This window comes from Camponotus floridanus, unplaced genomic scaffold (genome assembly GCF_003227725.1).
Source record: "Camponotus floridanus strain SB8 unplaced genomic scaffold, Cflo_v7.5 scaffold121, whole genome shotgun sequence".
Lineage (NCBI taxonomy): Eukaryota > Metazoa > Arthropoda > Insecta > Hymenoptera > Formicidae > Camponotus > Camponotus floridanus.
In genome coordinates, this window is record NW_020229239.1 from 519462 (window position 1) to 530821 (window position 11360).

At 30.3% G+C, this 11360-nt stretch overlaps 2 protein-coding genes across 7 annotated transcripts; one reads left to right on the forward strand and one right to left on the reverse strand.

The window, feature by feature from the left end:
• Positions 1-1227: 1227 nt before the first annotated feature.
• On the reverse strand, positions 1228-7342 carry LOC105254477 (WD repeat domain phosphoinositide-interacting protein 2). 5 transcript variants are annotated; one of them, XM_011263167.3, is made up of 11 exons: positions 6802-7336; positions 6023-6105; positions 5700-5875; positions 5198-5392; positions 4998-5114; positions 4774-4928; positions 4518-4694; positions 4293-4400; positions 3849-3931; positions 2848-2904; positions 1228-1357 (listed from the first exon to the last, which is right to left on the reverse strand). In XM_011263167.3, the coding sequence occupies exons 1-11, from the start codon at positions 6888-6890 to the stop codon at positions 1242-1244; spliced, it is 1356 nt and encodes a 451-aa protein (XP_011261469.1). In that variant the 5' UTR covers positions 6891-7336; the 3' UTR covers positions 1228-1241. The 5 variants fall into 5 exon arrangements, with proteins under 5 accessions (XP_011261469.1, XP_011261468.1, XP_011261471.1 ...); XM_011263166.3 differs by having other exon boundaries at positions 2842-2904; XM_011263169.3 differs by lacking the exon at positions 2848-2904 and having other exon boundaries at positions 6802-7331.
• On the forward strand, positions 6203-10392 carry LOC105254479 (ubiquitin-associated domain-containing protein 1). Of its 2 annotated transcripts, none has more exons than XM_011263172.3 (9): positions 6203-6353; positions 8181-8368; positions 8455-8648; positions 8789-8952; positions 9065-9276; positions 9365-9537; positions 9673-9857; positions 9923-10061; positions 10125-10392. In XM_011263172.3, the coding sequence occupies exons 2-9, from the start codon at positions 8190-8192 to the stop codon at positions 10259-10261; spliced, it is 1383 nt and encodes a 460-aa protein (XP_011261474.1). In that variant the 5' UTR covers positions 6203-6353; positions 8181-8189; the 3' UTR covers positions 10262-10392. The 2 variants fall into 2 exon arrangements, with proteins under 2 accessions (XP_011261474.1, XP_011261473.1); XM_011263171.3 differs by lacking the exon at positions 6203-6353 and adding an exon at positions 7600-7918.
• The last annotated feature ends 968 nt before the right edge of the window (positions 10393-11360 follow it).

An 11360-nucleotide genomic window follows, 5' to 3' on the forward strand; every position in this document is an offset into this window, starting at 1 on the left:
TGAAAAATATAATAAAGTAAAAGTAAAATATATTTAATACTCAAACGTGTTCTAAATTTAGCGAAAATTCGTTTGATCATTTTATGTGATGTAAAAAGCAAAAATTGAATTTTATTTTTAAATATAATTTTTATATATAAATATATGATAAATATAACAGGATAAAAATTCATTTACGAATTTATTTATTTATTAATATATATCTCATTACGAATAGATATGTCGGCATTGGAATGAACTCAACTTGTCACTAACCGTTATTACGGATTGTAAAAAAAAAGTCTTTTTAAATAAGGCCCATTCGCTTATATTAATTATTTCGATAAATATTTTCATATATTGATTTGAATAGATCGCAGTTTTCATTTTTCGATCTGTTTAATAGACATGACATTTATTGAAATTAATGCAAAACAATTTACGCTGATTCATGCACAGTCATATTATTTATCGCTAAATTGTGCGTCGGAGTAAAGTTTTGAAATTGTATATTATTCTTAGCATGTTAGAGCTTCTTCGACCGAACTCCGATTAATTTAATCGTTGATAACTAACTCAGTCTAAATTGTCAAGATGACAAATTAAATACATTTTAGAAAGAGAGAAAGGAGTTTGATCGAAGTAACCTTTAGATTATATAAAAACGTACTTTTCTCTCTCTGTACAAATATCTATATAGAATTGTAAAAATAACTTTACTGGCACACAAATGCGACTCTTGCTGTATATAATTCTGTGTAAAAGATTTTTTGCCCCATAATTCCTATAACAAATGCTTTAAAATCGCTATCATTGGATTACTATATTCTTCGCATGATATTGCATTCGTTTGGGCAAATACGATACTTGTTTAATGATGAAATTTTAATCCGATAACTCAGTAATATGACCGAGAGTGTTACTTCAAAAGGCATTTCCCCTCTTCTCCTGCAATACGGATCGATTTTTCTAAACTATTATATTAAAAAAATCGATTTTTTCGAGTTTGCGTTGATGCATCTCATTTAAATTTTTAATGCATATTGTAGATATGTAACATTCTCGGTAATATCGCCTACAAATTTAGTTCTACTGAACTTGGAGTACTGGATATACGGCCATCTGTGTAAATACTGGACATCCTTTTATGCCCTCTTTTTTGTCCTTTCGCTCGTCACGATCGTTGCTCTTTTACACGGTTTTCATATCTCCGTTTGTCTTGAGCTTTTGATATGCCTTAATTGCGTATGTGTGTATTACGCTCAGTCTGTCCTTTGCGTAACAGGTGGAAATTCAGTATCGTCATCCAGACGGAACGGGCCGCCGCCTTTCGGTGGACTTTCTGTCGCTGCTATCATCTCCTGATACTTCTCAGACTCTACAAATCCACACATTTATATTCAAATTATAAAGTTTCTTCATCATTATTTCGGAGCGGATATAACGATAAAGATGTATACAGACGATTAGCGTTCAATGATACATGATATATTTTATGCATTCAGATATATATATATATATTCCTGATTGATCCTATTTAGTGCAAATTTAGTCCTCAAAATTTTCGGTTTCAGAATTAGAATGTAAGTATTCTATGAATTTACCAATACAGAATATGTTTGTTATCTGAGTGCAAATAATAAATATTTCATTGACCATTGTCTACGTCACATTGCCGTGAAATACATTCACTAGTGAATTCACTTATGATAATGATGGCTTTTTAAAAAAAAAAAAAAAAAATTTTGAATGAATTAAATAATATAAATGACACAGGCATTTAATTTAATATTATACACCATTGTTGTGTGTAATATACAAGATATTAGGTAAAATTTCTAATATACATGATTATCAGTTATGTAACAATTGTTCTAGATATTTGTATATGCATACATGACATACTACTTTGTCTTTTGCAAAAGGTACTCGTGACAATGCATGAGTGTTTTTTTACATGTACAATAGTAAACAAAAATATAAAAATATAAAGCAATATTAACAAAATTAAAAGAAATTAAACAATAAAACTATATTATTATTACATTTTTTAAAACCTGCATTTTTCGATTTTGTAATATTAAGATAAAAGAAAAAAAGAGAAAAAAGATATTTTCTATTTTCTTTTATATCTTACAATTACTGAACTTAACATATAGAAACAATACTATTAACGGAAATACGTTATACATTCTTTGATTGATACAAGTAAAGTTGTTCTTAGAAATATATATATATACACATCGTTATTACCTGCTGCCATAATGAAGAATATTAATATCACATAGTCTTAGTAATCATATGTTAGTAGTCACTACATACAATTGTTAATTATTATAATAATAGGATGTCTATAAAGTAGTTTCTTTTAAAAAATAAACTACTTATAGAAATTTTCAAGATCTTTCCTAATAGTATACAGATGCAATAATATGCAATAATTGTTATATATTTTCTAACCATTAAACAAATTGTATACGTGCATAGTAGTTTATCCCGAGAAAATAGATTAGTGCCGACATGCATATCCAGTGCACATATATGATCATATACATATATATACATTTTTTTAACTTGATCAGTCTGTAGAATTAATAAGCGTAGATTTGTACTATCATTCATACATATAATGCGATATATATGTAAATTGTTTATATTAACAAAAAGATATAGACCGTGTGAAAAGGCACATTACTCAGCATTGCTCTCATTCTTCTGTTTGCTGCGTGTACATATATAAGTAATGCGCGAACGCTAGTAGTAAGGCATATAGAAAAAAAGAAAAGCTATAGAGGAGAATTAGGTATCTTGTGTATGGAGAATGAGAGCGAAAAAAATCGAGGGACAGAATAGAGGACATACCAGTACCTGACATGGAGTCTGGCGAGCGGCCACGCAACACACCCGCGTAGCTATTTATGCAGGCTTCGGTGGATATTAAAAAGAAAAAAATTACATCAAGAGTAAGATCAACTATCGGGGTCCCCGTCCCCCCTCCCCTGAGCCCCAGAAGAAGTCTGGCTTATTTCATTTATAAAGGGGCTAAAAAAGCGAAAAAAAGAAGATATGTATGAAGCAAATTATTAAAAAAAAAAAAAAAATAAAATAAAAAAAAAAGAGTAAAGATATCCGGAACGCGTAGTTCGCGCACACGCATACATACGCACAAAAATACACATATGGTACATAGCTAACGATATAAGCGTTTTATTACTACTGAACCAATTTTAATAAAAATACTACAGCAGAATCTATCTAAAAATACATAAAGTAGCAAATTGTCTTACACAATAAAATATATAGCAAAATTACAACGGAAATAGCTTTTGGAAAAATATCTACATTAATAAAATTTCATTATATGTTATTTAATTCTTATACTACTATTAAATATTGTTTGAAAAAAAGTGCAGATATATACATTTTTATTGAATTGTTGCTGTTAATAAATTATTTTTAATTGCTTTTTGAAAGAAATAATTCCTTTTTTATGTTCAATAAGTTGTATTGTGTATACATTCTAATACATTTATTAATAGTTTTATAACACAAGATATTCATATATCTGCCAGTACCAACTGTATATGTGTGTGTTATGTATGACATGCCTTTTTTCAACAAAGAAGGAAATACTTAATATATTCTGTTAGTAAATAATTGCAAAATTTACTAAAAAATTGCAACTTGAAATAAGATAGATAAAAGAAATTCTATACACATTCAAAGCATTTTATACTGAATATACGAGAAAGAAAAGTTTTGCATTATACTTTTATTTGTTAAATTAACTGTCGGTAATGTATCTTTATCGTCAACTCGCTTCAATTAATCTGCCCTAAAACTAACAGTCCAATAGTATCTCTTCATACCTGTATTTGTACTATTCGCGGTAGCTGCAGCTCCGGAACCAGAGCCGCCACAATCTGACTCATCTCGATCCTTATCATCTAATCTGTAAAAGATGCAAATAAAATATTTCTATTCCTTTATTTCAAAATTAAAAATCAATCACAATTATCATTATTGCAATATAAATATGAAGTTTTTAATCTATGAATGTGAAATTTATAACTGTTACAGTGAAATTTTACAAAATACAAAATAATCATTATGTTATAACAAAAATGAAGAAACATTAAATATTTCAGATTGAAAAAACTTCCTGTTGAAAATAATTTCAAATCTTAATTTTTGTTTTTAAATTTTTATATATGTTTTGCAAACTTTTAAGTTTGCTATGTAACATTGGCATGCTACAATCGCTCGTTTTTACAAGAATTGATTTAACTGAAAATATAATAAATATTACAAACCTATGTTGTTTTATAAGAGCGCAACATCCACTTTCCGTTAAATCCACAGAGTAGACATACAAGTAACCATCAGCGCTAGCTACTAACAGTTTTGGTACTTTATGTGTTCTGAAACATAAATGGAATAAGTATATGATAATATGATTATATATTTATATATATAAAGGATTTAATGTACAATATATGTACAAATTTAAAATAACATACGAATTCTCAAACACTCACACAGTGATGGCACAGACATTTTTCAATCCTTGAAATGGTAAGTGAACGCTTGCGAAAGCACGTCCTTGAGTAAAAACGTCAGTCACTTGCGACGGCAAGTATGTAGCTGACGCTGTCACAGCCTTTGTCAAATATCCCATCCAGCTTTGTGCTTCATCTGTAGTTTGTTTGTTTGGCCTATGATAACGCGAGTGATATTTTTTTTATAACAAAGCGATATTCATAAGTGATAGAGATTGCAATCAACAATATTTACGTTTCCTTTGGTTCCTCCAATTTGAATATATGCACAGTTTCCGTATTACTAGAACAACAGAGCCACATAGAATCCATACTAAAAGAAAGACTGTTTATCGTGACGCATCTTTTCACCCCACGTCGAAATTCGAATAACTTTGTACCTTCATGAACCTGTAAAAATGAAAATAATTATTAAAGAAATAATGTAGCTATATAGATTAGGTTTAAAATTTATCTTACATCAAAAACTCTAATCACAGTGCCTTTTTCAGAGGCTGTTGCCACTTTGGTGCCAGTCGAACTGAAAGCGATTGCTGCCAATGGACTATCATGAGCAGGTATCATTGTTTTGGCTTGCTACACACGAAAAAGTTGTTTAAATACCTAGTGTTAATATATCAAAATTTCCATTAAATCATTCAGATTTAATTAAGACGTACAAAATGGATTGCATCAAATATTTGCACTTCTCCAATTGTATTCGAACCTGGATAAGCTAAATAACAATTGTCACTATTTGGCGAGAGGGTACAAAGGCCTGTAAGATTAGGTGGAGTATCACGAATTGTGTGCAGCACTTTCATATCTCGTATATTATGAATATATAATGATTCTTCCAGACATACCACCAATCTCTGAAATCAATTATATTATTTTTTGTATACTCATAGTTATGAGAAAACATTAATCACTATATTCTCTTATCACAGTTTATTTATTTTATAATAAAATATTATATCAAATTATATTTTAGAATGTTTTTTTTTTAATCTAAAAAGTATTATATAGATGATTATATATACAGAAAGAAAATAAAAAGATTCATATCAATATATGCTAAATATAAACTTATTTTTGAGTTACATCTTTTTACATTTGTATATAAATGCAAGTATGTGTGATAGCTTTTAGCTAACATAAACATAATTTTTGATGACTTACCGCTCTGTTGAGTTTCACAGCCAAAATTGTATTTGAGTAACTGTAATTGCATATTTCTGTTCCTTTTCTAAAGTGGCACACTGTCAGCGTACGAGGGGATTTAAGACTAACAATTGCCACCAGACTGCTGCTAAATAATCGCTCAACAATACATATATCCTCAAAGTCTGTATCATCTCAAAAAAGAAAAGGTGCTAATTAATAACATAGAAAAGAAGGAAATAAGAAATTTCCTTTTAAGAAATGTTAAAACATTCGATTCATACAATTTTTGATAAAACAAACATTGATAGAATATAGAATATAGAAAAACAAATTATTACCATTTTCATATATTTTTTCAAGATTGCCAGTAGTACTAATAGAATAAAGTTTATATCCTGACTTTGATCCTACTGCCAAAGATCTGAAAAATAAGTATTTGATCAAAAATATAATTTTCTGTGCAGATAATCTTTTCTCTTTTATTTAAACATCTGTGACACAAATGTATTTAAAACATAAATTCGCGCGATCCGATTATGCGATAACGCTCTTTGCTTTTCCATCTTTTCGCTGCAATCGTCGCGCGCGAGTGTCGCGTATAAAATAAAGCTATTGCAAACGATACGCAATCAGATAGAAATCAGGAGCGAGGTCCTTGGATAAAGCGACGTGAGTAGAAAGACCAGATAGGCGACCAATATTTTATCTCTTCGCACGTAACGCGTTATCGCATAATAGAACGTGATGTAACGTAACATAAAGAGAATCTTTGTCTGCCGTTAACGCGCAATTAATCGGTGAAAGGGGAAGCGACATATGACGCAGACAACAAAAACATTGGCGCGAGGAAAACATGGAGCGCGAAGTCGCGCGACGCGTACATGCAACTTGATTGCGAGCGCGAGTCATGCGCGTTGCACCGCGAAAATTATCGAGGAAGAAAAAAAAACGCGACACGCGTCAACGACGCGTGTCGAAACGATCGAAACGGAATCGGCGGGTGGTGGCTCGCGAAGGTTAAAGGCGATAAAAGGTAGAGACGGACGAGGAATGCTCTTGCGGGGTGGGATACCAGTATATTAATCGGAGATGCTAGGTACGAAGGCGACAAACTTACGTGCAGTCCTGATTGAAGTTAACAAAGTACGGACCATTACTCTGCGTGTCGGACGTCGTGTCGGACGCCTGATTTGTTGCGAGGTTCATTAGTCCTGATATGCTGTATTTTAGCCCCTGCGTTAATACATCCAGGTTGATCTGGCGTGAGATCTCGCATAAATCGTACGAGTGGCGCGCGTACACGAACGCTCTCTTTCTGTCTCTCTTTCTCTCTCTCTTTCTTTCTCTTCTACGGCCGCTTACACGGCGCGATCCTTATTTTCTTTCACTCGTTTATCTTTGTCCCTTCAGCTCACACTCACTCTTGCACACGTTAATACGAGAACTCACTGGTTCGACTGAACTGACTGGTTAGCTGGCTGGCTCTGACGTTGACCGACTCCTACAAGTGACTGCACTTTGCTATCGTTCCATATTGAACAGCTGACAATCAGCAGCTGCTGCATGAAATGACGGAACGCGAAACGTTAGTCCGCATTCCACGCGTTCCGCGCGTTCCGTTGCCATGGCGACGCTCTTCCTGCGGGGTTTGTTGCAAAGCGCCTTTTACGTCATAGGAAACATTTTATTTTTTACTATTTTTTTTATAAATTCGAAACAAACTTCAACGATCAACATTATGTTATATTAATATATTATTGATAAACAATAACATATAAACAATTTCTAATCATTCTAATTTTGTTCCAAGTTCCAAATCATAAAATCACTATTTCACTATATTTCACTAGCTCTGTACCTCTTGATAATCTAACGACAAAATTTGATGTTTTACCGACATCTGTCGCTTCTTCAAGCTATTGAATATATAACTTTTCGTTACAATCGTTACAATGTTACAATGTCGGTATGTATGTGTAACGAGACGTAACGATAGCGACAATGTCGTTAAAAAATTAGAGACGCAAACAGATTCCTTTAAATAATTTGTTTCGATGCGTCGTATTCAAAGATGACAGCCCATCTGTCGATTCTTTAACAGCTTCTCGACAGTTTATCCGAAAAATGCTTCATATTTTTCAGTGTAACCTCTGTTATTGTATCTTTCGATTTTTCTCACTGAATAATAAATTGAAGTCTGAATTATTTATGTAAACAGTTTTTAAATATAAAAAGTGAGTATATATTTTTAGTATAAATTTTTAAGTAATATTAGATTTTGAGCCTCTTGTGAAATATCAAATTTGGGTGTAATGATGTGTATGTATGTGTGTGTGTGTGTGTGTGTACATGTGCAATTTATTATAAAATTTACATATAATTTTATAAATAGAAAATAGATTTTGTCTAAATATAGATTACTAGATATATCAAAACTTATATTGCAATTTTAATCATATCGCAACTATTATAACAACATTTTTTTGTATGTTTCAGATAAATTTAATGATCCCATGGATGCGTGATCAAATAGCAGAAGCCTGGCATAACAGAAAAAGTTCAAGGACTGCCGACAGGCGGTCCTTGGCCCTTTCTTCTGTCAGCACAGGCAATCCTGCAAGCAATAACACCATGCTTACACCATTACCTACCTCACCTGAAAGCTTTTCTGTCAATGTTATCAGGTTTTTTATGAATTTCTATAATTAAGTGTTAAGATTCCAAGAAATAATTTTGTATATTATTAATAATACTAAATTTACTTTTGTAGCATAGAGGGCAACATATTGGATGTTACAGTAAAGCCAAATTTTACTGTAGAAAATGTTAAAAAAATAGCAGTAATACATTTTTATGGTCAAGATATGACTAAACCCATTTCACGATATCGTCTTGTACATTCATCTAAATTTAAGCACCTTGTAGATGAAAATTATATTGATGATGAGGATATCAATGAATATGGTATTTTTACCTTTTATTAAGTTATATATATTTTTACATACTCTATCATATGATCTTTTTCTTGATAAATTTTAAATTTGTATACACTTATTATTGATTTATGGTTTTTGTTATAATAAACAATTTATTTATTGTTACAGATGAATTATTATTAGTGGAAATTCGATCAAGCATCGTACAAGAAAATCTTTCAGATGAAGCTCTTAAGGGTCCAAGTCTAGAAGCAATAGCTCAAGCTACAAGAGATTTATCTAGTCAAAATGTTAAATCTAAACCTATGCCATCTACAGAATGTCCTGCAGATGTAAATATATTTTATATACTTTATAAAACATATATTAACTATTATTATACTTTATAAAACATATATTAACTATTATTATTATATTACTTTATCTTTTTATAATTATTTATAGTTTCAGAATGAAATTCGTAAGATTTTAATAACTCTTGTGCAAGCATCTGCAAAAATTTTAATGCACAGTCCAGATGCTGAAAAATTATATGATATTATTAAAGAAAAACTAGAAGCCAGATGTAAGCCCACTAATGATCCAAAAGTTGTAAAAACTCTTATAGAAATGGGCTACTCTCACAAGAAAGTTTTTAAAGCATTGCGTCTTCGAAAGTAAATATCAGCATTAAAAAAATAATTTTAATGTTCATATTTATGCTATATATAATTTCATTATATGCTATAAAAATATTTGTTCTAGATCGAATATGACAGAAGCTTTAGAATGGCTAATAGAGCATCAGGATGATACAGATGATGATGACGAAACAGATATTTTATCTATGGATACAGAAAATATTGCAGGTCCTAGTTCTTCAGTGAGCACTAAGAAAAAATCATTAAAAGATGCATGCATTGAACTCTTCGAAACAGGTAATTTAAGTATCAAAAAATGTACACTTATTATTCGAAAAATAATAGTTTGAACTAAAAATGGTAAAATAAGTATTTATTTTAGATTAAATAAAAGTAAATATTTCAAATTATTATATATCAAAATGTATTTAGGTTACGACGAAAAAGAAAAAAATCTAATGCATATTATAGACTTATTGCTAGAAAGTTTTCGACAATATAAAAAAATGGAATTTAAACCTAATAAGAGAGCAATGCGGTCGCTTGTGGAAATGGGTTTTGATGAAAAGAATGTTATAGGAGCATTGAAAATTACTGGAAATGATCAGGCTAATGCTGTAAGTTAGAATAATTAATTTGTAGCACATACTTCATATATTTTTAAATAAATTTGTTTTGATAGTGTGAATGGTTACTGGGTGAAAGAAGACGTAGCTTACAAGACTTGGATGAGGGCCTTGAAATTGATGGCCCAATTTATAAAGCAATTATGAGCAATTCTCACATTCAGCTTAGCCTTACAAATCCTAAAATGTTACTTGGTAAGATATAAGCATATGTAAAAAATTTAAATTGCTTTTAAAACTTTTTACTATTTATTTCAGCATATTTATCAATGATAGAAACGCCTGCATCGACAAATGTTTGGATTAATGACCCTGAAGTTTCACCTGTGCTTAGCCAAATATCTAAGACATATCATGCTGAAAAACATGCCATCCACATGAATCGTTATACCTAGTGTTATTGTAAAATTTATTTGAGCCTCTGTCGACATCGATATTTTTATATAAATTTACAAGTAATTCTTGCAGAGATTTGGAATATCAGTCATCAATTATAATTATCTGTAAAATTATTGCTTACTCATATATAATTACATAGTTATATATAATTACTGATATTTAACAAAATTCATGTATGATATTTAACAAATTTCATGTATGAAGAAAATGTTCCTTCATATAGATGTATATTTCATACATTATAATGCTATTGACATTACGTAATTATCTTAATGTAGATTGTAGAAAATTGCTTTCAATGTTGTACAATTTATCTTGACAATTCTTAAAGAGAGAGAATGCTTTAATATTTAATATTTAATATTAAGCAAAGCATATAAAATAACAGCTCATTATTTAGACATGTAATATAAATTTTTAAATGAATTGAATTGAGATGAAATTCAATTTATACATGTCAAATGTAGCTTTTCCAGGTTAAAAAAAAATGAAAGATATATATGTATTTCTTTTGTTTATTATAAAATATATTAAACTATGAAATTATAGAACTTATTGCACTTAAACTGTCTTTGTTGAAGTAAATATATTGAATGAGTTAATAAAGATTTTTTTTCATGTTTTTATTCATATTTCCTAATAATTCTAATGATTCTCGTATAATTATATTCCATATGTATATAGAGTTTTCCAGATTTAAATCGTTGATTAGAGAGTAGAGTTAAATCGTTTTTCGTATTTTAACTGCGATCACGCTATCATTTACACTAGTATTAGTACTGTCACGTACTTTTAAAAATAATTAGCCACAAATTTTCCTTATGATCAAATAGATCCATAGATCCATAGATAAAAAAACGATGACATTATTAATCGTTTTAATTGTACCAAAAATAACAAATACAATGTTTTATCATGCGGAAACATTTTATTGGGATTCTGCACACAGGACGCGGCAATGCGTTCTGCGCGGTGGAAGCTGACGCAATAGCCAATCATTAGACTTCCGCTTTTTCGAAAGAATAGATATATAATTTCCGTCGCACGTAAAAGTTGAACTCGCGATCCAACTTTGTATTGACTAATGTAAATATT

Bases quoted from the DNA above. Each gene is read 5' to 3' on its own strand.
- LOC105254479 (XM_011263172.3), top strand. From the start codon at position 8,190: ATGATCCCATGGATGCGTGATCAAATAGCAGAAGCCTGGCATAACAGA. The intron at 8,649-8,788 runs GTATTTTTACCT...TTATTGTTACAG, and splicing joins TGAGGATATCAATGAATATG to ATGAATTATTATTAGTGGAA. The intron at 9,858-9,922 runs GTAAGTTAGAAT...TTGTTTTGATAG, and splicing joins GAAATGATCAGGCTAATGCT to TGTGAATGGTTACTGGGTGA.
- LOC105254477 (XM_020028523.2), bottom strand. From the start codon at position 6,890: ATGAACCTCGCAACAAATCAGGCGTCCGACACGACGTCCGACACGCAG. The intron at 4,695-4,773 runs GTAAATATTGTT...GCGTTATCATAG, and splicing joins TTGGAGGAACCAAAGGAAAC to GCCAAACAAACAAACTACAG. The intron at 3,932-4,292 runs GTTTGTAATATT...CATCTTTTACAG, and splicing joins GCTCTTATAAAACAACATAG to ATTAGATGATAAGGATCGAG.